Source organism: Xenopus laevis, chromosome 4L, assembly GCF_017654675.1.
Source record: "Xenopus laevis strain J_2021 chromosome 4L, Xenopus_laevis_v10.1, whole genome shotgun sequence".
Taxonomy (NCBI): domain Eukaryota; kingdom Metazoa; phylum Chordata; class Amphibia; order Anura; family Pipidae; genus Xenopus; species Xenopus laevis.
The window spans coordinates 154,361,343-154,389,033 of record NC_054377.1 but is presented as its reverse complement, the minus strand read 5'-3'; the positions used below and the strand labels follow the sequence as shown (position 1 = coordinate 154,389,033).

Sequence of the window (27,691 nt, the reverse complement as noted above, 5' to 3'; positions counted from 1 at the left end):
TCTTCTGCCCCTCTCGCGATGGGGCCTTCTCCCTTTTGCATCACGACGCACGTGGCCCCGCCCCTTTTTACATCACAGCCCATCCATTTATCCATGGCTCCGCCCCTTTTTATGTCACACCGTTACCGCCCCATCACTGGCCGGTAAATTTTAAAAAAAAGGTGGCAACCCTACATGAGACTAGGTTTGCCACCCGACCAGTATTATACAGGCCTGGCCAGAAATAATAATGCTTGACCCCAATGTTATTAATAGGGAAAAGTCTAAATATACAGGAAGGTCAGTGTTTTTTTCCAACCCTACATGAGACAAGTAAATCCCTTCTGATTCCAGACGCTTCACTTTGCAGAGAGAAGAAGCAGCAGTAAGATAGAAGGGTTTGAGAAGAGAAGTGGCAGGGGATGGAGGGGAGAGAAGGTGATGGTGAGAGGAACGTATAGTGAGACAAGAGAAGAAATGTAGTGAGGAGCAGAGGAGTGAGGGACATGAATGTCAGTAGAATAGTTTATATGTTATCATTTGCTTAACAGGCAGCCACACTAAGGATTTTAGTTGGGGTTGAGCAGGTTCCCTTTTAGGAGAGAACAGGAGGATCCTGGCAGCAGAGTTTAACATTGATTGGAGGGGAGAGAGATGAGAGTCAGGAAGACCAGTTAGGAGGAGATGGCAATAGTCTAAACGGGATAAGATAAGGGCATGGATTAGTGTTTTGGCTGTTGTTTGTGAAAGAAACGGGTGTATCTTGGCTATACTGTGGAGGAGAAACATCAGGTTTTGGCAGTATTATTAATATAATTAGAGAAGGAGAGGGACTGGTCAAAGATGATCCCCCAGCAGCGTGCTGAGTTAACCTGGTTAATAGTCATGCCATCAATAGTAATGGAGAAAGGAAGAGAAGGGTGAGGTTTGGGTGGAAAGACCATGAGCTCAGTCTTGGCCAAGTTGAGTTTGAGGTGGGGTTGGTTCATCCAGGAGGAGATGTCTAGGGGCAGTTACATCTGAGTCTGAATGTCAGTGAGTGGCTTTATTTCAGCCAATTGCAGCTACAACAATGAATGTAATAACTGGATTGGTTGCCATGGGTTACTGCCCAGTGTTCATAAATGACCTCTATTGTGTCCTTTTGCCACTCACACCCTAACCTGCTGGTTTCGACATCAGCAAAGGGGCAAAATGAATGACTAAAAAAGCAATTCCTTTAAAGGAGAAGGAAAGGTTAAAACTAAGTAAGCCTTATCAGAAAGGTCCATATAAATATACCAGTAAACCCCCATAGTAATGTTGCTCTGAGTCCCCTGTCAAAAGAAACACTGCATTTCTTTCCTTCTATTGTGTACACATGGGCTTCTGTATCAGACTTCCTGCCTTCAGCTTAAACCTCATTGCCCTGGGCAAGAGCATGCTCAGTTTGCTCCTCTTCCCCCTCCCCTCCCTTCTCTACTGTAATCTGAGCCCAGAGCAGGGAGAGACTCAGGCAGGAAGTGATGTCACACCACATTAATACTGCAGCTCCTATCCTAAACAAACAGAGTTTCTAGAGCTTTTTACTCAGGTATGGTAAAATATTCTACAGAATAAATATAGCATTCTAGCTTGCACTATTGCAGCTAATCTATTGGCAATAAAATGCCTCCGTAGCTTTCCTTCTCCTTTAAAGGGGCGGTTCACCTTTACGTTCAGGGGCACATTTACTAAGGGTCGAATATCGAGGGTTAATTAACCCTCGATATTCGACCATCGAAGTAAAATCGTTCGACTTCGAATATCGAAGTCGAACGATTTAGCGCTAATACTTCGATCGAACGATTATTCGTTCGATCGAACGATTAAATCCTTCGAATCGAACGATTCGAAGGATTTTAATTCATCGATCGAACGAATATCCTTCGATCCAAAAAACATAGGCAAGCCTATGGGGACCTTCCCCATAGGCTAACATTGAGTTCGGTAGCTTTTAGCTGCCGAAGTAGGGGGTCGAAGTTTTTCTTAAAGAGACAGTACTTCGATTATCGAACGATCGAATAGTCGAACGATTTTTAGTTCGAATCGTTCGATTCGTAGTCGAAGTCGAAGGTCGAAGTAGCCCATTTGATGGTCGAAGTAGCCAAAAAAACACTTCGAAATTCGAAGTTTTTTTTATTCGAATCCTTCACTCGAGCTTTGTAAATGTGCCCCTAACTGTCAGTATGTTATAGAATGGCTAATTCTAAACAACTTTTCAACTGCCCTTCATTTTTTCTTTTTTTTTTCTTTTTTTTTACAGTTTTTGAATTACCTGCCTTATTCTTCTGACTATTTCCAGCTTTCAAATGGGGGTCACTGACCCCATCGAAAAAAACAAATGCTCTGTAAGGCTACAAATGGATTGTTATTGTTACTTTTTATTCCTCATCGTTCTATTCAGGCCTCTCCTATTCATATTCCAGTCTCTCATTCACATCAATGCATGGTTGCTAGGGGAATTTGGTCCCTAGCAACCAGACTGCTGAAATTACAAACTGGAGAGCTGCTGAATAAAAAGCTAAATAAGTCAAAAACCACAAATAATAAAAAATGAAAACCAATTGCAAAGTGTCTCAGAATATCCCTCTCTACATCATACTAACAGTTAATTTAAAGGGGAACAACCCCTGTAAGAAAACAAAAGAGATTGGTCCATCTTGTCTCCTAATTTCAGCAGTAGGTTCCCTTTAATTGGGAATTCATTTCTCTTCCATCCCTCCGTCTCCAGGGGATTAATTAAATTCTTTTCTGACATTTCCCCTCTGAGTTCACATTGCGTTTCATGTTAAAGCAGAAAGTTTATTTTGAAAGTGAGAGAAAGTTCTGTTTGTCGGGCCCGGAAAGGAAACGTTGGGTTTTGTGTGCGGCACAATTTGGTGCAACATTCCCTCAACTCTTTACTTGTTTCTTGTGGCTGAAAATAAACACTGGCTGGAGCCTCTCAGCCCCGGAATTGGGGAGTTTATATCCGGAGCCACGTTCTGCTTTTTATAGAGTTACTGAAACATGTTCTTGTTTTAGCTTTAGCAAATATATATAAATATCCCAAATATTCTGCGCCCCACTTCTGACCCCTATCCACCGCCTCTCTGATCCGTCCTGCAATGCTGGGGCCACAACATTAGGGAATACTGGGGTCACAACATTAGGGAATACTGGGGTCACAACATTAGGGAATACTGGGGTCACACAGTCAGGAATTGCTGGGGCCACAACATTAGGGAATACTGGGGTCACACTGTCAGGATTTGCTGGGGCCACAACATTAGGGAATACTGGGGTCACACAGTCAGGAATTACTGGGGCCACAACATTAGGGAATACTGGGGTCACACTGTCAGGATTTGCTGGGGCCACAATATTAGCAAATACTGGGGTCACACTGTCAGGAATTACTGGGGCCACAACATTAGGGAATACTGGGGTCACACTGTCAGGATTTGCTGGGGCCACAACATTAGGGAATACTGGGGTCACACTGTCAGGAATTGCTGGGGCCACAACATTAGGGAATACTGGGGTCACACTGTCGGAAAGTCTGGGGCCACAACATTAGAGAATACTGGGGTCACACTGTCGGAAAGCCTGGGGCCACAACATTAGGGAATACTGGGGTCACACTGTCAGGAATTGCTGGGGCCACAACATTAGGGAATACTGGGGTCACACAGTCAGGAATTACTGGGGCCACAACATTAGGGAATACTGGGGTCACACTGTCAGGAATTGCTGGGGCCACAACATTAGGGAATACTGGGGTCACACTGTCAGGAATTACTGGGGCCACAACATTAGGGAATACTGGGGTCACATTGTCAGGAATTACTGGGTGTAGCGTTTGACTATTCCTCATTGGAGCAACTGTAATAATGGGATTCACCACTAGGAGTGGAAAATGTCAGCTCCTGTGCTGGATTTCTTTGTGGAGAGGACGGGTGTCCTGGTGATTTTGTCTATTTTATACTTCACCTTTTGTGGGACACTTTAATCACTGGGGGGAATAACAGTAAAATCACTGAAATCTCCCTATTAATGAAGATTCATTGGGTACCAGGACTTTTCCCAGTGGGTCTTTGCCCTTTCTGGGGGCAGAGAATTAACTCTTATTTACCTTTCCAGGTTCTGCTTGTGTTTCGTGTATTTCCATCGGTGCGAAAGAGAGGGAAGGGTTAATTTAGAAGTCAGAGGATTGCTGAACATGTGTTTTTGGAAGCTGCCATACTGATTAATATCTCTCTGTATAAAATGTCTCCATTGACTTCAGTGAACTGGAATCTAATGGGTAAAAAACACTGCCTTCTGGGCTGTATTAAAGGGGTGGTTCGGCTTTAAGTAAACGTTTAGTATGTTACAGAATGGCTAATTCTAAGCAACTTTCCAATTGTCTTCATTTTTTATTTATTATAGTTTTTGAATTATTTGTCTTCTTCTTCTGACTCTTTCCAGCTTTCAAATGGGGGTCACTGACCCCATCTAAAAAAACAAATGCTCTGTAAGGCTACAAATGTCTTGTTATTGGTAGTTGTTATCCCTCATCTTTCTATTCAGGCCTCTCCTATTCATATTCCAGTCTCTTATTCACATCAATGCATGGTTGCTAGGGGGAATTTGGATCCTAGCAACCAGATTGCTTAACTTACAAACTGGAGAGTTGCTGAATAAAAAGCGAAATAAATCACAATGACATTTTCTTACATTATATGTGGGTTTATATCCCATTAAATAGCAAAGTCTTGGCTAAGGACACTCCCATATTCCCAAGACTTTCCTTTACACCCCCCGGATTAGCTGCCCCCCTGCTTTTATATGAAGGACCCCCACTTTGTGGAAACATTCACCTTTGTGACATGGCAACTTGCTCCAACATGGCCGATCCCGCGCTCGTCTTCCAGTTGCCGGACATGGAGGTTCTCCTGCCAATGAGAGAAGAGGATTACTAATGGGATTAGCGGATTAGTAGGAGGCAGATAATAAACGTGACATTGTGATTGGCCACACATGTCCATTAGGAAAATAAAGCCGCCATCCTGCTATTTGTTAACTATACAACCAAAAACTGGTTTTGTCCAATGAAAAAAAAACTAACATTTTGGGCAGATTTCCAGAATCCATTCTTTATTCATTTTCACTGTATTATTTGCAATTCTAATGGACTTTCTTTTATCTGGTTCTGACTTGAGAAACAAAAGCCACTTCTCTTCCTGGTTTTCTAATCCACCGGCTTCTGCCACATCCGGTCATGAGTCAGAACCAGCAGTACAAGTAGACAAAATGAGCAGAGTGACTGATACAATGAATGGATGGAGTTGCAGCACTCACATGTAGGCCTTGTAGTTACTTCCGATCTTCTGAATCCTCACGTCGTATTTAGAGTCGATGAAGGGCTCGGTGGTGGCGTAAGTCTGGGTGAGGGCGACAACACTGGCGATGTCCTGGAAATCATAATGATTCTCCACCTTCACCTGATGATGATTATTATTGATAATATGATTTAATGACAGATAGAAACATGCAGGAAATTAGTAATGGCCTCCCCCTAAATGATACACATGGGGGGCAAATACCTGCATGGGGCATTAGGGTCAATTCACCACAATAGTAACTGATTGTCCTTTAACTGTAACACACAGACTCCCTGCAAGTAATATGGGAAATCATTAGTTACTGAATTACAACTCTCAGCTGAACTGGTGTCACTCAAAGATGTCTGTATGGGGGGGGGGGGGTCTAAACAACTGCATAACTGGTCCCCTCTGAATAACTGACATAAGATGGAAATAGCAAGAGACCACACAACACAGGTCAGGACAAAAGGGAAACAGGAAAGAAACATGAACACACTGAGGTAAGATGGAGACAGTAGGACAAGATGGAGACAGTAGGACAAGATGGAGACAGTAGGACAAGATGGAGACAGTAGAACAAGATGGAGACAGTAGGACAAGATGGAGACAGTAGGGCAAGATGGAGACAGTAGGGCAAGATGGAGACAGTAGGACAAGATGGAGACAGTAGGACAAGATGGAGACAGTAGGGCAAGATGGAGACAGTAGGACAAGATGAAAACAGTAGGGCAAGATGGAGACAGTAGGACAAGATGGAGACAGTAGGACAAGATGGAGACAGTAGGGCAAGATGGAGACAGTAGGGCAAGATGGAGACAGTAGGGCAAGATGGAGACAGTAGGACAAGATGGAGACAGTAGGACAAGATGGAGACAGTAGGGCAAGATGGAGACAGTAGGACAAGATGAAAACAGTAGGGCAAGATGGAGACAGTAGGACAAGATGGAGACAGTAGGACAAGATGGAGACAGTAGGGCAAGATGGAGACAGTAGGGCAAGATGGAGACAGTAGGACAAGATGGAGACAGTAGGGCAAGATGGAGACAGTAGGACAAGATGGAGACAGTAGGACAAGATGGAGACAGTAGGGCACGATGGAGACAGTAGGGCAAGATGGAGACAGTAGGGCAAGATGGAGACAGTAGGACAAGATGGAGACAGTAGTTCAAGATGGAGAAAGTAGTTCAAGATGGAGACTGTACGACAAGATGAAGACAGTAGACCAAGATGGAGACGGTAGATCAAGATGGAGACTGTAGGACAAGATGGAGACAGTAGGACAAGATGGAGACAGTAGACCAAGATGGAGACAGTAGGACAAGATGGAGAAAGTAGACCAAGATGGGGAAAGCAGACAAAGATGGAGACAGAAGACCAAGATGGGGACAGTAGACTAAGATTGAGACAGTAGACCAAGATATAGACAGTAGAACAAGATGGAGACAATAGGGAGAGAGGGAGACAGTAGGACAAGATGGAGACAGTAAGACAAGATGGAGACAGTAGAGCAAGATGGAGACAGTAGGACAAGATGGAGACAGTAGGTTAAGATGGAGACAATAGGCCATGATGGAGACAGTAGGTTAAGATGGATACTAGATGGAAACAATTGGGTAATAACAGAAAGTCCAGCTGTCCTGTGATGTTATATGTTGTAGATACTTTGCAGGTTGTCCATTGCTGAGCCAGATCCTAAAACACTTTGATTGTGATTGTTTTGGGGAACCCCTATGAGATGAATCACATACTTTCTAACGTGGGCTGTTGTGGCTCCATATAAATACCAGCAGCAAGTCTCACCGCCATGTTTGCGGAGCACCAGTTCCTGAGTTACTATAGGTCATTTACTCTGAATCTGCCCCTGAATGAACCAGATCAACTGGCAGAAACTCAATGTTCCATAAATCAAGCGAATGGCGGATTCTTTGCTATTCCAGTAATTACACAACAGATTATAGAGCCGCAGGTTTATTTACCTTTCCCATCCCAGCGTGTGCGTGACCAATCTTCACAACAACCGGAAACGTTGGCATTGCCAGCTGCAAGAACCAGAAAAACATCATCGGATATAAAAGTGATTAAAATATATGTTCTGATATATGTTCTGATATATGTTCTGCTGGTACCAAATCCTGAGCTTCCGGTTCTTGTGCCTCTGTAATAAGGAAACAGCGAATTCCAGCACGAAAAATTCACAGAATTCTTATCAGTATCATTATTATTATTATTATTATTATTATTAACATGCACTGCCAATATATTTCATTGCAATTATAAGGAATTTGCTGTAGTCATTCATGTATTATAAGGGATAATGTACCCCCTACTGTAAATGATAAGGATATTAGAAGTCACTGAGGGGTTGTTCTGTGACCATATAAAGGCACAAGGCTGCAGGCTGAGTTATACAGGGAACTCTGAGTATCACTCATGTATTATAAGGGATAATGTACCCCCTACTGTAAATGATAAGGATATTAGAAGTCACTGAGGGGTTGTTCTGTGACCATATAAAGGCACAAGGCTACAGGCTGAGTTATACAGGGAACTCTGAGTATCACTCATGTATTATAAGGGATAATGTACCCCCTACTGTAAATGATAAGGATATTAGAAGTCACTGAGGGGTTGTTCTGTGACCATATAAAGGCACAAGGCTGCAGGCTGAGTTATACAGGGAACTCTGAGTATCACTCATGTATTATAAGAGATAATGTACCCCCTACTGTAAATGATAAGGATATTAGAAGTCACTGAGGGGTTGTTCTGTGACCATATAAAGGCACAAGGCTGCAGGCTGAGTTATACAGGGAACTCTGAGTATCACTCATGTATTATAAGGGATAATGTACCCCCTACTGTAAATGATAAGGATATTAGAAGTCACTGAGGGGTTGTTCTGTGACCATATAAAGGCACAAGGCTGCAGGCTGAGTTATACAGGGAACTCTGAGTATCACTCATGTATTATAAGGGATAATGTACCCCCTACTGTAAATGATAAGGATATTAGAAGTCACTGAGGGGTTGTTCTGTGACCATATAAAGACACAAGGCTGCAGACTGAGTTATACAGGGAACTCTGAGTATCACTCATGTATTATAAGGGATAATGTACCCCCTACTGTAAATGATAAGGATATTAGAAGTCACTGAGGGGTTGTTCTGTGACCATATAAAGGCACAAGGCTACAGGCTGAGTTATACAGGGAACTCTGAGTATCACTCATGTATTATAAGGGATAATGTACCCCCTACTGTAAATGATAAGGATATTAGAAGTCACTGAGGGGTTGTTCTGTGACCATATAAAGGCACAAGGCTGCAGGCTGAGTTATACAGGGAACTCTGAGTATCACTCATGTATTATAAGAGATAATGTACCCCCTACTGTAAATGATAAGGATATTAGAAGTCACTGAGGGGTTGTTCTGTGACCATATAAAGGCACAAGGCTGCAGGCTGAGTTATACAGGGAACTCTGAGTATCACTCATGTATTATAAGGGATAATGTACCCCCTACTGTAAATGATAAGGATATTAGAAGTCACTGAGGGGTTGTTCTGTGACCATATAAAGACACAAGGCTGCAGGCTGAGTTATACAGGGAACTCTGAGTATCACTCATGTATTATAAGGGATAATGTACCCCCTACTGTAAATGATAAGGATATTAGAAGTCACTGAGGGGTTGTTCTGTGACCATATAAAGACACAAGGCTGCAGGCTGAGTTATACAGTATCACGCATGTATTATAATATGACAGAATTAATTTGTTGCATTACAGGGGGAGGTGCGGTTCGCCTGGAGAATAAAATCCCTTTATAATGAGAAAGTGCAGGAGGTTCAGCTCAGGTCAGTGTTTCACCTGCACAAAGATTTCAGGGGGTTTTGGGAACTTTCCAGAATGTTTGTATTGAGCCTCAGTATATGAAAGAGATTTAATGTCTCGGTTTCTCCAGTAATAGAGAGTCACTACCCGGCAAGAGACTGGATGTGACCCCTAAAGCTGCTTCTTTCCCTCTCTCGCTCCTCTAAATGACTATCCCCCCCCCTTATACTTTCCCGTCACCGGTTCAGTAGCCGAGGGCACGAGGCCGACAGTCACATTCACTGACCAGTTACAATTCCTCTTCAATTTACATTGTTTGTAGTTTGTGAAATACATATTTAGTTGCTATACAATAATTTACCCTGGCAACAAGCATGGGAGTGAAACAGAGACTGGAGGGTGAACAGGAGAGGCCTAAAGGGAAGTAATAAAAAGTAATTGTTTTTGGTAGCTGGGGTCAGTGACCCCCATTGGAAACTAGGATGAGGTAAGACAGTTATGTAAATATCTAAAAACTATTTAAAAAATGAAGACCAAGTGAAGAGTTGTTACAAATAGCCATTATGTGCGTATGGTAGTTCTGTTGTAGAGAAACAGGAGAGGAGGATAAAATGTATGGGGTGAAGGTGCTGGGAGTTGGGCAAGAAAGGGCACGGGCAGGTCATAAACTAAACTGGACCTTTATAGAAGCCCTGGATTCCTGTGACTTCCAATAGCCACTGACACTCTGGGGTACATTATACTCTATGTGGGGTACATTATCCTCTATGTGGGGTACATTATCCTCTATGTGGGGTACATTATCCTCTATGTGGGGTACATTATCGTCTATGTGGGGTACATTATCCTCTATGTGGGGTACATTATCCTCTATGTGGGGTACATTATCCTCTGTGTGGGGTACATTATCCTGCATGTGGGGTACATTATCCTCTGTGTGGGGTACATTATCCTGCATGTGGGGTACATTATCCTCTATGTGGGGTACATTATCGTCTATGTGGGGTACATTATCCTCTGTGTGGGGTACATTATCCTGCATGTGGGGTACATTATCCTCTGTGTGGGGTACATTATCCTCTGTGTGGGGTACATTATCCTCTATGTGGGGTACATTATCCTCTATGTGGGGTACATTATCCTCTATGTGGGGTACATTATCCTCTGTGTGGGGTACATTATCCTCTATGTGGGGTACATTATCGTCTATGTGGGGTACATTATCCTGCATGTGGGGTACATTATCCTCTATGTGGGGTACATTATCCTCTGTGTGGGGTACATTATCCTGCATGTGGGGTACATTATCCTCTGTGTGGGGTACATTATCCTGCATGTGGGGTACATTATCCTCTATGTGGGGTACATTATCGTCTATGTGGGGTACATTATCCTCTGTGTGGGGTACATTATCCTGCATGTGGGGTACATTATCCTCTGTGTGGGGTACATTATCCTCTGTGTGGGGTACATTATCCTCTGTGTGGGGTACATTATCCTCTGTGTGGGGTACATTATCCTCTGTGTGGGGTACATTATCCTGCATGTGGGGTACATTATCCTCTGTGTGGGGTACATTATCCTGCATGTGGGGTACATTATCCTCTATGTGGGGTACATTATCGTCTATGTGGGGTACATTATCCTCTGTGTGGGGTACATTATCCTGCATGTGGGGTACATTATCCTCTGTGTGGGGTACATTATCCTCTGTGTGGGGTACATTATCCTCTATGTGGGGTACATTATCCTCTATGTGGGGTACATTATCCTCTATGTGGGGTACATTATCCTCTGTGTGGGGTACATTATCCTCTATGTGGGGTACATTATCGTCTATGTGGGGTACATTATCCTGCATGTGGGGTACATTATCCTCTATGTGGGGTACATTATCCTCTGTGTGGGGTACATTATCCTGCATGTGGGGTACATTATCCTCTGTGTGGGGTACATTATCCTGCATGTGGGGTACATTATCCTCTATGTGGGGTACATTATCGTCTATGTGGGGTACATTATCCTCTGTGTGGGGTACATTATCCTGCATGTGGGGTACATTATCCTCTGTGTGGGGTACATTATCCTCTGTGTGGGGTACATTATCCTCTATGTGGGGTACATTATCCTCTATGTGGGGTACATTATCCTCTGTGTGGGGTACATTATCCTGCATGTGGGGTACATTATCCTCTATATGGGGTACATTATCCTCTGTGTGGGGTACATTATCCTCTGTGTGGGGTACATTATCCTCTATGTGGGGTACATTATCCTCTGTGTGGGGTACATTATCCTCTATGTGGGGTACATTATCCTCTATGTGGGGTACATTATCCTCTGTGTGGGGTACATTATCCTGCATGTGGGGTACATTATCCTCTGTGTGGGGTACATTATCCTCTATGTGGGGTACATTATCCTCTATGTGGGGTACATTATCCTCTGTGTGGGGTACATTATCCTCTGTGTGGGGTACATTCTCCTGTGAGCATATAACTTGCAACTTTTCAGCTTTTGCAGGGTGCAGGGAGTTGAGCTGTGCGGCTAAAGGGGAATTGTGGGACTTGTAGTTCAGCAACAGGAGAAGCAGATGAATGTGAGTGAACAAAGGGTTAGTGTTGCCCCTGGCACTCAGAATAGAGTTACTCTCTGGGAGTGATTGGCACCGGGGCTGTGGCCTCTGATTGGTGCACACAAGTCCCTGTGGGCGGGGCTAGACGGCTGAAGGCACAAGAAAAAGAAGGTTATTATGAGGCACAAATTAGAAGTCCGGGAGCATCAGGCTGGGGCTGCGGCGGCACAGAGGGACCTTCCCAGGAGAGAGACATTGTCTGAGGGGTCGCGGGCGGGAGCTGCTCTACTGATCAAACACTGGATGTGCCCAATATGAGAGTCTCACTGGCCAACTTGTGGCTTGCGCTCCTCTTAACCCTTGTGGTGCCTGAGTCAGTGAGAGGCTGTACCTGTGCCCCAGCTCACCCCCAGGAACACATCTGCCATGCGGCAATCGGTGAGTTAACTGCAGCCTGGACTGGCCATCTGTGGGTTTGGGCAAATGCCTGATGGGCTGCTTGCTTTAAAATGTAAATAGGCCGCTCACCTAAAAAATGCAAATGAGGTCTGTCTTAATTATGTAAATGAGCCGCTAGTTAAACATGTAAATGAGTTGTATGTAACAGACACCTAAAGCTAAACCAATGCCTGTACTTGTTAGTGCACGTGCGGGTGCAAATGGGGCCAGAACTCTAACCCCACAGTTGGGTTAATCTCACACCTTGTCCATCCAACATCCAACCAGCAGTGCAGCTGTGCCTGCCCCTTAGCCTCAGTAGCCAATTGGAAAACAGCAGACTAAGCATTATTTTTGGGGTTCATGCTGTAGGGGTGAGTCCCAGCTGTTGAAGGCGGCTCTTGCATTTTGCTGATCTGGCTTCACAATCACACGAAACTGGGGCCAAACTTTAGGCAAGTTGATGTGGTTGAAAAAATGCTGCTTTTTAAATTATTATTATTATTATTATTAACAAGTATTTATATAGCGCCAACATATTGCGTAGCACTGTGAGTGACGGAGGGAATAAGCTGTAAGTATAGGGCCCAGCTTCAGCACATAGGGCATATAATAATGCTTGTTATTATATACGAATGGGCCCCAATTGGTCCAGGAAGGAGAGCTCAATTTATTAATAATAGTTCTAGTTAACCTTGGGGTCATGCGTGCGACTACATGGGCTGCTTTGATACTTTTGCCGGAGCTGCTTTTTCCTCCCAGTCCAGCACTGGTTAACTGCAACTGAAAAGCGCCCGCCGAGTTTAACTCTTTCCCTGCAGGAATGATAAAAAACAAACGTTTATATAATGTTGCCCTTTGTTTTCTCTGCGTTGGGTTTCAAATAAGTAACAGCTGTTTGGTTGCTATGGACAAAGACCTTAGCAACACAGCTGAGTTAGAATAGAGATATGATGAGACAATGGCAGGAACACTTTGTATCAGAAGCAATAGCCACATAATTGTGTTTGTCTGGTTCCCTGTCAGAATCAGAACCTGCCCCATTGTGCTGACTGTTTTGTTAATCAGAACCAAAGCCAGAACCATGAGCAGATTCTGCAGAAATAAGTTTGGGGTTCATTCTGCCACTGGCCACTGGGCTGGCAATTATACTGGTGTGAGGAACTGGACCTGTCTGGGTCATCAGTTTGGGGATTATATTGGTACTGAAGAACTGGTTTTGTCTATGCAATGGGTTTGGATTATATTGGTTCTGATGAATTAATTCAGTCTGGGTCAATGTGCTGCAGTTGGTACTGATGAGCTGCTTCTCTCAAGCCGTTGCACTGGGATTTAAAAACTGGTTCTATCCGGGCAATGGGCTGGGGATTAAACTGGTTCTGTCTGGACCATATTATTTTGATACACTGAGGAGTATATTAGTACATGGTCTCGGGAATATAATGATACTGGGCAACTGGTTTGTACAATAGGAATTATACTGGTACTGGAGATATTGCTCTGTGTGAGGATCACATTGGTTCTAGAGAACTAGTCCAGTCTATAGAATAGATTTCCCCATGGATGCTCTGGGTAATAGTTTTGGGGGCTGGAGGTGCATGCTGGGAGTTGTAGTGCCAGTGGTATGTTCCTAGTTACTCTCAGTGCCGCTGAGTTTCCCCTTCCCTGACTCAATGAGACATTCCCAGAGTCTCCGCTCATTTGCATGTGTATGGGGAACACTGTGCCCAGCGCATACTGATTAAGGGACTGGGCCACAGAATAAATATTTGCTTTGACTTATTATTCCCCAAAATGCATTGTGGCCAGTTCTGAGGCTTATGGCGCATTTATATTTCTATTCCACATTGGGGGGTTTCTAATCTGGGGTTCAGGGTCCATTTGCTGTATGTTTGTTACTCAGGGAATAAAACATAATATAAAAACATGGGGGGCCCGGGGTCTCTATAGTGGGGAGGTGACACTTTATGGCCAGGGGTTTGTGCAAGTGGCAGTTACTAACAGCACTGGATCTGTGGGTAATAGATAAGGGGATTGTTGCTGGCACTCAGCACTTACAGGGTTAATATAACGGTTCTGCTGAAGGGAGTCTGAACTGGTGGAGCTTACGGTCTTGTCTACACTTGTTAATGAACATTCTTTCCACTTGATGCCCAGGTCATGCCCACATATACCCGGTTACCCTGTCTACTATAAACACTGACGCGCAGAACTGACAATTCATTTCTAGTCTGATGGAAAATATTCCCATGTAGTCGGTAGCTGAACAGATGTGGCTAATGTCAGTGCTGTGTTTCCTACTACTGACCTATGGGGGGGTTTTCTTCCAAAACTTGCCTTGATTTTACCAGTTCTTTCTTGATGTTCATTTAAAGGGATACTGTCATGGTTCAAAACACAACAGTTGAATGAGTTAATAGTGCTGCTCCGGCAGAATTCTGCACTGAAATCCATTTCTCAAAAGAGCAAACAGGTTTTTTTTACATTTAATGTTGAAATCTGACATGGGGCTAGACATATTGTTAGTTTCCCAGCTGCCCCAGTCATGTGACTTGTGCTCTGATAAACTTCAGTCAATATTTAAAAAAGTGTCATTTAGAAAAAAAAAACGACACCATAAAAATCATGACGGTATCACTTTAATTACCTTTCTCATCCTTGAAACTGCAAACAGAAAGTGTTACATAATGTTAAGCAGTGTTACTTAGTGTTACTTAGTGTTACTTAGTGGTCTTTGTAAAAGTCATTGTCATTAGGAGGGGGGAATTGTCATTCCTGGGAGGGGTCGTGGGGTCGCTGTATTGTGTGATACTTTGCTTCAGGTTCATCTCAATTTGCTCCACTCGACTCATGCGTTGCCTCCCCTGAATAAAATTGGGGCTCCATGTCTTGTTGTCCTGTGGCTTGTAAGGTCTCAGCACAATCCCTCTGGGCACCAACTCACTGTCTCGCTCCCCTGACAATGCTGAGAATTCATGTCCGACCCCCCATGTCTGGGACAATCACTTTTCATTGTGACTTTTGTTTGGGAGATCAGTGTTGCTCCCCTTTGTCTCTGCTGTCAGGCACCTCTCGTCTCCTCACACCGATCCTCCCTAAACATCCACAGCAGGAGGGGTACAACTGAGAGACCCCCACAGTCGCTCCATCACCCAATGAGACTACGGGACAGTCTGTATGAAGCACTAATACCCCCCCCCCTCTATATCATGAGCCCAGAGTAATGTCCAGAGACTTTACTAATCCTCTATTATTGCTACAAACAACTCTCTCTCTCTCTCTCTCTATTTCTTGCTCTCTCTTCATTTGCTTGTGTCACTGTCCCCCCCCAATAAAGAGAAAATGTACTTCAGCTATCAAAAGATTTATATACAGTACATATAGTAACTTTATTCAATGAACCCTCCCCTTTAGCACCTCTTCTCCAGTGTAACCCTTATATATTTATATACAGTGATCATATCCCTCTTATATATTTATATATAGTGATCATATCCCCCTTATATATTTATATATAGTGATCATATCCCCTTATATTATATATAGTGTCTATCCTATATATTATAATATGCATATCCCCTTATATATTTATATATAGTGATCATATCCCCTTATATATTTATATATAGTGATCATATCCCCTTATATATTTATATATAGTGATCATATCCCCTTATATATTTATTATAGTGATATCCTTATATATTATATTAGTGATCATATCCCCCTTATATATTTATATATAGTGATCATATCCCCTTTATATATTTATATATAGTGATCATATCCCCTTATATATTTATATATAGTGATCATATCCCCTTATATATTTATATATAGTGATCATATCCCCTTAGTATTTATATATAGTGATCATATCCCCTATATATTTATATATAGTGATCATATCCCTTTATGTATTTATATATAGTGATCATATCCCCCTCATATATTTATATATAGTGATCATATCCCCTATATATTTATATATAGTGATCATATCCCCTTATATATTTATATATAGTGATCATATCCCCCTTATATATTTATATATAGTGATCATATCCCTCTTATGTATTATATATGATCTCCAATATTTATTTTATGTCTCCCTCTATAGTATTATATATAGTGATCATATCCCCCTATATTTTTATGATCATACCTTATTATATAGTGATCATATCCTCCTTATATATTTATATATAGTGATCATATCCCCTCATATATTTATATATAGTGATCATATCCCCTATATATTTATATATAGTGATCATATCCCCCTTATATATTTATATATAGTGATCATATCCCCTCATATATTTATATATAGTGATCATATCCCTCTTATGTATTTATATATAGTGATCATATCCCCTCATATATTTATATATAGTGATCATATCCCTCTTATGTATTTATATATAGTGATCATAACCCCTCATATATTTATATATAGTGATCATATCCCTTATTATTTATATATAGTGATCATATCCCCCTTATATATTTATATATAGTGATCATATCCCCCTTATATATTTATATATAGTGATCATATCCCTCTTATGTATTTATATATAGTGATCATATCCCCCTCATATATTTATATATAGTGATCATATCCCCCTATATATTTATATATAGTGATCATATCCCCCTTATATATTTATATATAGTGATCATATCCCCCTCATATATTTATATATAGTGATCATATCCCCTTATATATTTATATATAGTGATCATATCCCCCTCATATATTTATATATAGTGATCATATCCCCTTATATATTTATATATAGTGATCATATCCCCTCATATATTTATATATAGTGATCATATCCCCCTATATATTTTATATTATAGTGATCATATCGCCCTATATATTTATATATAGTGATCATATCCCCTTATATATTTATATATAGTGATCATATCCCCTTATATATTTATATATATAGTGATCATATCCCCCTTATATATTTAATATATAGTGATCATATCCCCTTATATATTTATATATAGTGATCATATCCCCTTATATATTTTATATATAGTGATCATATCCCCTTATATATTTATATATAGTGATCATATCCCCTTATATATTTATATATAGTGATCATATCCCCTTATATATTTATATATAGTGATCATATCCCCCTTTTATATTTATATATAGTGATCATATCCCCCTTAACTGTCTCTTCTCCAGTGTAACAATCACAACTTGCCTTTCCCCATAACTGATCCCTTCCATTCCCTTTATCAGTTTAGTTGCTCTTCTCTGTACTTTCTCTATTTCATTACTGTCCCTTTTATCTAATAATATTTTGGCAAAATACTTAATTCCTCATGAATGTTATCAGTGTATTTGTTCCCCAGTGATGGGGGGGCAGACTGTGCTGCAGTGGAAAGGGCTGAATAAATTAAGAGAGAAATTTACAGACAAATTCAAGTCAATGTTCAGTTCCAGTTTCTTTGGGTGGAAATGGGCAAAGGAGTGGGAGTTATAAAATAAATGCAGTTAAGAGGTTAGGTTTTCAGTTGAGAAACGTCAGGTATAATAAGAACAAATGCCGCAAAGTCTACACCACAGAATTGCTTTGTACAGAACCAGTGGAGGAGGCTGTAGAGCAAAGACTGAAAGATCCAATAATCCTACGTTAGCAGTAACATTGGGAGTGACTGTTTATATTGGCACAGGCCTCTCTTTGCTTCTCATCAGTTAATTACCCAGCGCTCCAAAAGCAGCAAATCCAGACTTATAAGGGGAAGTAAAACACGTGTACCCCCAAATGTTTTATGGGATCTCTCTGTACAGACTATGAGCAAACTTAGGGACTGTTCCTGCTGAATTGTGCTTAGTACAGGGAATACCTATGTACCATAGTTTTATGGGATCTCTCTGTACAGACTATGAGCAAACTTAGGGGCTGTTCCTGCTGAATTGTGCTTAGTACAGGGAATACCTATGTTGCCATAGTTTTATGGGATCTCTCTGTACAGACTATGAGCAAATTTAGGGACTGTTCCTGCTGAATTGTGCTTAGTACAGGGAATACCTATGTTGCCATAGTTTTATGGGATCTCTCTGTACAGACTATGAGCAAACTTAGGGACTGTTCCTGCTGAATTGTGCTTAGTACAGGGGAATACCTATGTGCCATAGTTTTATGGGATCTCTCTGTACAGACTATGAGCAAACTTAGGGGCTGTTCCTGCTGAATTGTGCTTAGTACAGGGAATACCTATGCTGCTATAGTTTTATGGGATCTCTCTGTACAGACTATGAACAAACTTAGGGACTGTTCCTGCTGAATTGTGCTTAGTACAGGGAATACCTATGTACCATAGTTTTATGGGATCTCTCTGTACAGACTATGAACAAACTTAGGGGACTGTTCCTGCTGAATTGTGCTTAGTACAGGGAATACCTATGTACCATAGTTTTATGGGATCTCTCTGTACAGACTATGAGCAAACTTAGGGACTGTTCCTGCTGAATTGTGCTTAGTACAGGGAATACCTATGCTGCCATAGTTTTATGGGATCTCTCTGTACAGACTATGAGCAAACTTAGGGACTGTTCCTGCTGAATTGTGCTTTTTATATTATATAATGTTATGGTATCTGCTCCATTACACAGTGTTACATTTTATAGACAATATGAGCCTCCAGCCGACGGTGTATTAGTTCCATGTTACAGTTATAGTTTATAGTTTCACGTTATTGTTACAATTTATAGTAACACATTCTAGTCCTGCTGTAAATAAATAAATCACACAACTTATAATTCTGATTTTTTCCCCATTTCCCAGTGATTCGGGCAAAGATTTCGAGTGAAAAGGTGATTGTGGCTCCGAGTGCTGAGCCCTTCAACTCCATCAAACTGATCCAGTATGAGATTAAAGTGATTAAGGTATAATCAGGGTCTCTGGGAAGTCTCGGGAATCTCTCGAGATGGGGAACGGTCTCTCCTGCAGGTCTCACATCATCTCCCACGACCCCCAAATATTCACTTAGTCACAGGGAAAGTGACTGGAGGGCAGTGGGGGGGGAGCAGTGAATTATTTCTGCGCCAATGAAACATCTCCACTCACAGGGGGAATTTGTGTTGTTCCTCCTGTGAGTGTAAGTACGGGGGCTTCAGTGAGAGTGAATATGGGGGGCTCCTGTGAGTGTGAATATGGCAGGAGTCGTATTTGTGTCATGTTCCCCCATAAGATCACAAGTAAAACCCCCTCTTCCCTTTCATTGCAGATGTTCAAGGGCTTTGAGAAGATAAAGGACATTCAATACGTTTATACCCCCCTGGACTCCTCCCTCTGCGGCATCAAACTTGAAGCCAACAACAAGAAACAATATCTCCTAACTGGTAAATACAGTGTTGCAGCCCAACAGCCACCCTCATCCTCACCCTCGTCCTCACCCTCGTCCTCATCTTCATCATCTTCTGATTTTGCTTTAAATAAAGGGCCTGAGTAGCAGTTGTGTAACAAATTCATAAGGACCAATCGGTGCCACAATCCAGTCCAACCTCCAGTGGCCTATGGGGATGGGGCAACGTTTCACAAAAGAAACAAAGGCAACTACAGTTAAACTCTATAAATAAATTGTTACCTGCCCCTCAGCTTATCCGCTACACCAAGTCTTGATTTGTTACCAAACTACAACTCCCACATTCTCATTGAATTCTGGGAGCAGATCAGCCTCATTCCCACACACTCATTGTATTTAATGAATGACATATGTCTCTACCTGTTCATTTCCCCTTTATTTCTAGGCCAAATGTCTGCGGATAACAAGGTTTATATTCAGCTCTGCAACTTGATTGAGCCGTGGGACGACCTGTCCTTCTCCCATAAGAAGAGTCTCAACCACAGATTTCAGATGGGCTGCGAATGTAAAGTGAGTGGTACTTTCCCTTCATCCGCTGAGTATCTGAGTATTAGTACTACAATGAAGTAGCACTGACATATACTCGCTTAGTAAGGGCCTGAGAATGTAAAGTGAGTGGTACTTTCCCTTCATCCACTGAGTATCTGAGTATTAGTACTACAATGAAGTAGCATGACATTCAGTTAGTAAGGGGCTGGGAATGTAAAGTGAGTGGTACTTTCCCTTCACCCGCTGAGTATCTGAGTATTAGTACTACAATGAAGTAGCACTGACATACTCAGTTAGTAAGGGGCTGGGAATGTAAAGTGAGTGGTACTTTCCCTTCATCCGCTGAGTATCTGAGTATTAGTACTACAATGAAGTAGCACTGACATACTCAGTTAGTAAGGGGCTGGGAATGTAAAGTGAGTGGTACTTTCCCTTCATCCGCTGAGTATCTGAGTATTAGTACTACAATGAAGTAGCACTGACATATACTCGCTTAGTAAGGGCCTGAGAATGTAAAGTGAGTGGTACTTTCCCTTTATCTGCTGAGTATCTGAGTATTAGTACTACAATGAAGTAGCACTGACATATACTCAGTTAGTAAGGGGCTGGGAATGTAAAGTGAGTGGTACTTTCCCTTCATCTGTTGAGTATGTGAGTATTAGTACTACAATGCACCTGCACTGACATACTCATTAATGGAAAGATCACTTTATTCTCAGCCAATGCTGTTGAGTAATTCAGTACTAGTGAGTATTACTAGCTGAGTAACAATACCCAAAGTGTGAGTAATGTCTCTGTTCTGTGCAGATCACAACCTGCTACACGGTGCCGTGTTCCCTCCAGGCAGCAAACGAGTGTCTGTGGACAGACTGGCTGATAGAGAGGAGGCTGTACGGACAACAAGCGAGGAATTGCGCCTGTATTATGCGCAGCGACGGCTCCTGCACTTGGTACCGGGGGGGCCCTCCCATCGACAAGGAACTCATTGATATCAGTGAACCGTAGTCACCCCCCCCGCTGATCCAATGGCTCCTTCCATGTTCTCTACCAAAATCTTCCCCCTGGGAACTGAGATCCATAGGGAATTGTTAGATAGAGACTTATTGGATTCTGATCCACTCGCAATGTGGGTCCCGTGGGGCGAATAAGGGTTTTGGGGGTGTAGGTTATTCAAAATCCAACTGCCGGCTGCTTTCACTCCAGTTACAAAGACATTTCTCATCATATTCCAGTGAAATGTAGAGCGTTCCTTCCGGCTGTTACTCTCTGCTCTTCCTAGTTCATTAGATTAAAGGGTTGTTCTCCTTTAAATTAACTCTTAGTATGATATCGAGAGGGATATTCTGAAACAATTTGCAATTGGTTTTCATTTTGTATTATTTGTGGTTTTTCAGTTATTTAGCATTTTATGCAGCAGCTCTCCAATTTCAGCCGTCTGGTTGCTAAGGTCCAAATTCCCCTAGCAACCATGCACTGATTTGAATAAGAGACTGGAATAGGAGAGGCCTGAATAGAAAGAGGAGTAATAAAAAGTAGTAATAACGATACATTTGTAGCCTTACAGAGCATTTGTTTTTAGAAAGTCCGGTTCGGGAATCGGCTTTTTTCGGCCGAAACCTTCTGCCCAGATGAACCAAATCCAACTCCTAATTTGCATATGGACTTTTTGTCACAAAACAAGGAAGTAAAAAATGTTTTCCCCTTCCCACCCCTAATTTGCATATGCAAATTAGAATTTGGATTCAGTTCAGTATTATCCCGAATCTTTAGCGAAGGATTCAGGGGTTCGGCAGAATTCAAAATAGTGGATTCGGTGCATCCTTATTTTCAGATGGGGTCAGTGACCCCCATTTGAAAGCTGGAAAAAGTCAGAAGAAGGCAAAAACTATAAAAAAATGTATTGAAAAGTTGCTTAGAATTAGCGATTCTATAACATACTAACAGTTAACGTAAAGGTGCACCATCCCTTTAATACTCGCGCAGGTATTAGTGAAATCTTGTGACAAAAACATTTTCATTTGTATATTTTTGAAATGATTATGAAACAGAATCGATGTTTTATACTTTATATATATATATATATCTTGTCTAGGAGTCGTATGACTTATAAGACTTACATGGGAAAGTCTGAGCAGATCCGACACTCAACTCCATGTATTAGAGGCCCCGAGTTCTCTCGTGTCTGTGGCTTATAGAACTACTGACTTTAAAGGGGAACTGTCGCTAATAAGAAAATCCACAATTAGAAATCATATTAGAAATCATCAAGTCAGTGCTCTCTCCCCCTCTCAGCATCTGTCTCTCTTCGGTGTCTCTTCGTGCAGGAGTCAGATTTTGATTGACAGGTCTAATATATTCTTGGGGGGGGTATTAGAGCTCACTCACATAAGACATCTAAATTATAACAAAATAACTGACTCTGGCACAATTCCTGCAGGTAGAGAGACAATATCTCTGTCAGTTATTTTGAAAGCCTGGATGTATACATGAATACATTTTCTATACGAAGGGTGCCCTCCAAAGCATGTATTAGCCCTATCTGTCAATCACAATCTGGCTCCGACTCCTGCACAAAGACAGAATGGAGAAAGACAGATGCTGAGAGTGGAAATCAATGAAGAGTAACTTGGTCATTTCAGAAACGGTACAGGGTTTTATCAATTATATTTTGGAAATTTCTTAAATCTATGAATTGTTAATTTTCAAACTAGTTCCCCTTTAATAACAGCACAGGAACTTCCCATTCCCAAACCCCATGTTATTAATAAAATCCACTTGTCTCTGTGTGGGAAAGTCAAGGAACCCCATTTCATCTCAATTTATCAATTGAAGAACATATTTATATATTCCAAATTTGACATAACCCTATGTCCGTCTGACTGAAGATCACCTCGGCCCCCCATAGAAATAAAGTTTTTTTCTATAGTAATCATGATCTTGATGTTGTCCCAGAGGATTTTCCTTTAAGTCAAAGAAACAAGAAAACAGATTGACAAGTCAAAGCTGACTGAGTCACTGGTGGAAGATTGTGTCACCTGGCTATAGAAACAAGACCAAGAAGAACTGTACAGAAAGTTAAGGTAAGACCAAGAAGAACACTACACAAAAAAACTTAAAACAAGATCAAGATGAACTGAATACAATACATGACAAAGCCAAGATAAACAGTATAAAAACCAGGCAATGTTACGAAGAACATCACACAAGACCAAGACAAGGATAATAGAAGCAAGAACAACTGGGCTAAGAAGAACACTACACACAACCAAGACTATCCCAAGAAGAACTGTACACAAGACCAAGACAACCAAGAGACAACCATAAAGAATAGACCAGAACAAGGCCAAAAAGAAATGTACAGAAAGTTAAGGTAAGACCTACAAGAACACTACACAAAAAAATAAAACAAGCCCAAGAAGAACTGTATACAATACATAACAAAACTAAGAGAAACAGTACACAAGGCCAACTCAATGTTAAGAAAAATATCATGCAAGGCCGAGAAGAAAAGTGCACAAAACTAAGACAAGAGCAAGAAGAAATTTGTACAATTCCAAGACAAGACCAAGAGAAGCAAAAACAACTGAGTCAAGAAGAACAGTACACAAACCAAGACTATTCCAAGAAGAACGGTACACAAGACCAAGAGAGGGCCAAGAGAAGCAACTACAACTGGGTCAAGAAGAACAGTACACAAAACAAAGACAATCCCAAGAAGAACAGTACAAAAGACCAAGAAGAACAGTATGCAAGACCAAGACAAGGCCAAGAGAAACAAAAACAAAGATGAACAGTGCAGGAAATCAAGACAATCCCAAGTAGAACAGCACACAAGACCAATACAACCAAGAAACACCACAAAGAATAAACCACAACAAGACCAAGAAGAACTGTACAGAAAGCTAAGGTAAGACCAACAAGAACACTACACAAAAAACATAAAAAAGACCAAGAAGAGCTGTATACAATACATGACAAAGCCAAGAGAAACAAGTCAAGACCAAGGAGAATACTGCAGAAGAAGAAGAAAAGCTGACAAAAGTACCCAAGACTACAACATGACTAAACAGAATAGTACATAAGATGAAGGCGATGCCAAGTGAAACGTTACAGAAAAGAAAATCAAGAAGAAAAGTTCCCTAAACAACCCCATTAACACTTGGTCTTCAGAGGAGCCTTGGCACTGAGGTTGATTCCGTCTCCAGCTTAAATAATAAGGTGATTAAAGGGAAATTGGAGAAATGTAGAAAGAATCTTGGGGCCAATGTAAATGTATAAATAAGGCTAAGAAAGAATTTATAAAGTATCTGCCCAGTAAGACGGGGGCCATGGGGCCAACTGGGAGACCTCAGAGACATCTACAAAGTGACCATATTGATCCTTGTTGCCCAGTGGGTGCTAGAGGTGTGACACTATCAGTTCTCCATACAGACACTGGGACAGTTGAGTTGCAGGATCAGCACAATGAGGTGACAATGGCCATGACCGGGAGCTTTTCTCAGGCCAATGAGAACCTGGCAGTTTGGCAAATGGGATAATCAAGTAACGAGTATGTTCCTTCCTAATGACATCGATTTATTTGCTTTATTCTTGTGTTAATCACAATAAACTACTCCCTGAACCCCAACAACATAACCAGCAGTCAGACTCCCCCTCTTGTTATACAGTATTTCTATTAAACCCACAGTGCGACACACTAACACTTGTATCTTTCTTTAACTCTTTGTATTCTCCTTTTTCTTTGTTTCTTCCCAACTGTGAAATACGTTGCTGTGTTTTCATAGACTATTTATCTATTCATATAAAGTCCAGTTAAAATACAGAATAACGTGTGGATTTTGTTCTGAGACAAACCCCCACCCTCTACTTATATAAATGTATATCCCCATTACTAAAAAGAAACCCAAATGCAGGAATTATAGGAATTATATGTGCAGTGTCAGAAATAAATAGTAGGAACCTCCCAACAACAGTTACAGCATCAGCCATTCTATACATTCTATAGTAACATCACAGAAGGGGCAAGAAAATTAGCATAATATACTACTCAGAGTTCCCTGTATAACTCAGCCTGCAGCCTTGTGCCTTTATATGGTCACAACCCATCAGTGACTTCTAATATCCTTATCATTTACAGTAGGGGGTACATTATCCCTTATAATACATGAGTGATACTCAGAGTTCCCTGTATAACTCAGCCTGCAGCCTTGTGCCTTTATATGGTCACAGAACAACCCCTCAGTGACTTCTAATATCCTTATCATTTACAGTAGGGGTACATTATCCCTTATAATACATGAGTGATAGAGTTCCCTGTATAACTCAGCCTGCAGCCTTGTGCCTTTATATGGTCACAGAACAACCCCTCAGTGACTTCTAATATCCTTATCATTTACAGTAGGGGTACATTATCCCTTATAATACATGAGTGATACTCAGAGTTCCCTGTATAACTCAGCCTGCAGCCTTGTCCCTTTTATATGGTCACAGAACCCTCAGTGACTTCTAATATCCTTATCATTTACAGTAGGGGTACATTATCCCTTATAATACATGAGTGATACTCAGAGTTCCCTGTATAACTCAGCCTGCAGCCTTGTGCCTTTATATGGTCACAGAACAACCCCTCAGTGACTTCTAATATCCTTATCATTTACAGTAGGGGGTACATTATCCCTTATAATACATGAGTGATACTCAGAGTTCCCTGTATAACTCAGCCTGCAGCCTTGTGCCTTTATATGGTCACAGAACAACCCCTCAGTGACTTCTAATATCCTTATCATTTACAGTAGGGGGTACATTATCCCTTATAATACATGAGTGATACTCAGAGTTCCCTGTATAACTCAGCCTGCAGCCTTGTGCCTTTATATGGTCACAGAACAAACCCCTCAGTGACTTCTAATATCCTTATCATTTACAGTAGGGGGTACATTATCCCTTATAATACATGAGTGATACTCAGAGTTCCCTGTATAACTCAGCCTGCAGCCTTGTGCCTTTATATGGTCACAGAACAACCCCTCAGTGACTTCTAATATCCTTATCATTTACAGTAGGGGTACATTATCCCTTATAATACATGAGTGATACTCAGAGTTCCCTGTATAACTCAGCCTGCAGCCTTGTGCCTTTATATGGTCACAGAACAACCCCTCAGTGACTTCTAATATCCTTATCATTTACAGTAGGGGTACATTATCCCTTATAATACATGAGTGATACTCAGAGTTCCTGTATAACTCAGCCTGCAGCCTTGTGCCTTTATATGGTCACAGAACAACCCCTCAGTGACTTCTAATATCCTTATCATTTACAGTAGGGGTACATTATCCCTTATAATACATGAGTGATACTCAGAGTTCCCTGTATAATCAGCCCTGCAGCCTTGTCTCTTTATATGGTCACAGAACACCCTCATGACTTCTAATATCCTTATCATTTAATAGGGGTACATTATCCTTATAATCATGAGTGATACTCAGAGTTCCCTGTTATAACTCAGCCTCAGCCTTGATCCTTTATATGGTCAGAAACCCCTCAGTGACTTCTAATATCCTTATCATTTAAGTAGGGGTACATTATCCCTTATAATAATGAGTGATATCAGAGTTCCCTGTATAACTCAGCCTCAGCCTTGTGCCTTTAATGGTCACAGAACAACCCCTCAGTGACTCTCTATATCCTTATCATTTACAGAAGGGGTACATTATCCCTTATAATACATGAGTGAGTACTAGAGTTTCCTGTATAACTCAGCCTGCAGCCTTGTCCTTTATATGGTCACAGAACCCCTCAGTACTTCTAATATCCTTATCATTTAAGTAGGGGGTACATTATCCCTTATAATACATGAGTGATACTCAGAGTTCCTGTATAACTCAGCCTGCAGCCTTGTGCCTTTATATGGTCACAGAACAACCCTCAGTACTTTAATATCCTTATCATTTACAGTAGGGTACATTATCCTTATAATACATGAGTGATACTCAGAGTTCCTGTATATCAGCCTGCAGCCTTGTGCCTTTATATGGTCAGAAACCCCTCAGTGATTCTATATCTTATCATTTACAGTAGGGGGACTTTATCCTTATAATACATGGTGATACCAGATCTGTATAACTCAGCCTGCAGCTTGTGCCTTTATTGGTCAAGACAACAGTGAACTTCTAATATCCTTATCATTTACAGTAGGGGGTACATTATCCCTTATAATACATGAGTGATACTCAGAGTTCCTGTATAACTCAGCTGCAGCCTTGTGCCTTTATATGGTCACAGAACAACCCTCATGATTCTATTCTTATCATTACAGTGGGGTACATTATCCTTATATACATGAGTGATACTCAGATTCCCTGTATACTCAGCCTGCAGCCTTTGCCTTTATATGGTACAGACATACCCTCAGTGACTTCTAATATCCTTATTTTACAGTAGGGGGTACTTATCCTTATATACTAGTGATACCAGATCCCTGTATAACTCAGCCTGCAGCCTTGTGACTTTATTGTCACAGAACAACCCCTCAGTGACTTCTAATATCCTTATCATTTACAGTAGGGGTACATTATCCCTTATAATACATGAGTGATACTCA

The 27,691-nt window shown here is 41.3% G+C and overlaps 2 protein-coding genes across 2 annotated transcripts in view; one reads left to right on the top strand and one right to left on the bottom strand.

Annotated features, from left to right (window-relative positions):
* syn2.L (synapsin II L homeolog) overlaps positions 1-27,691 on the bottom strand; it is a 104,139-nt gene that overhangs the window by 49,209 nt on the left and 27,239 nt on the right. Inside the window, 3 exon segments of the mRNA NM_001085734.1 lie at positions 4,842-4,916; positions 5,323-5,465; positions 7,325-7,387. Coding sequence (NP_001079203.1) covers positions 4,842-4,916; positions 5,323-5,465; positions 7,325-7,387 — 281 coding nt within the window.
* LOC108704053 (metalloproteinase inhibitor 4) lies at positions 11,939-21,502 on the top strand. The gene is made up of 5 exons (XM_018240430.2): positions 11,939-12,195; positions 19,020-19,120; positions 19,462-19,576; positions 19,985-20,109; positions 20,896-21,502. The coding sequence occupies exons 1-5, from the start codon at positions 12,072-12,074 to the stop codon at positions 21,091-21,093; spliced, it is 663 nt and encodes a 220-aa protein (XP_018095919.1). The 5' UTR covers positions 11,939-12,071; the 3' UTR covers positions 21,094-21,502.

Bases quoted from the DNA above. Each gene is read 5' to 3' on its own strand.
- LOC108704053 (XM_018240430.2), top strand. From the start codon at position 12,072: ATGAGAGTCTCACTGGCCAACTTGTGGCTTGCGCTCCTCTTAACCCTT. The intron at 12,196-19,019 runs GTGAGTTAACTG...CCCATTTCCCAG, and splicing joins CATCTGCCATGCGGCAATCG to TGATTCGGGCAAAGATTTCG. The intron at 20,110-20,895 runs GTGAGTGGTACT...TGTTCTGTGCAG, and splicing joins AGATGGGCTGCGAATGTAAA to ATCACAACCTGCTACACGGT.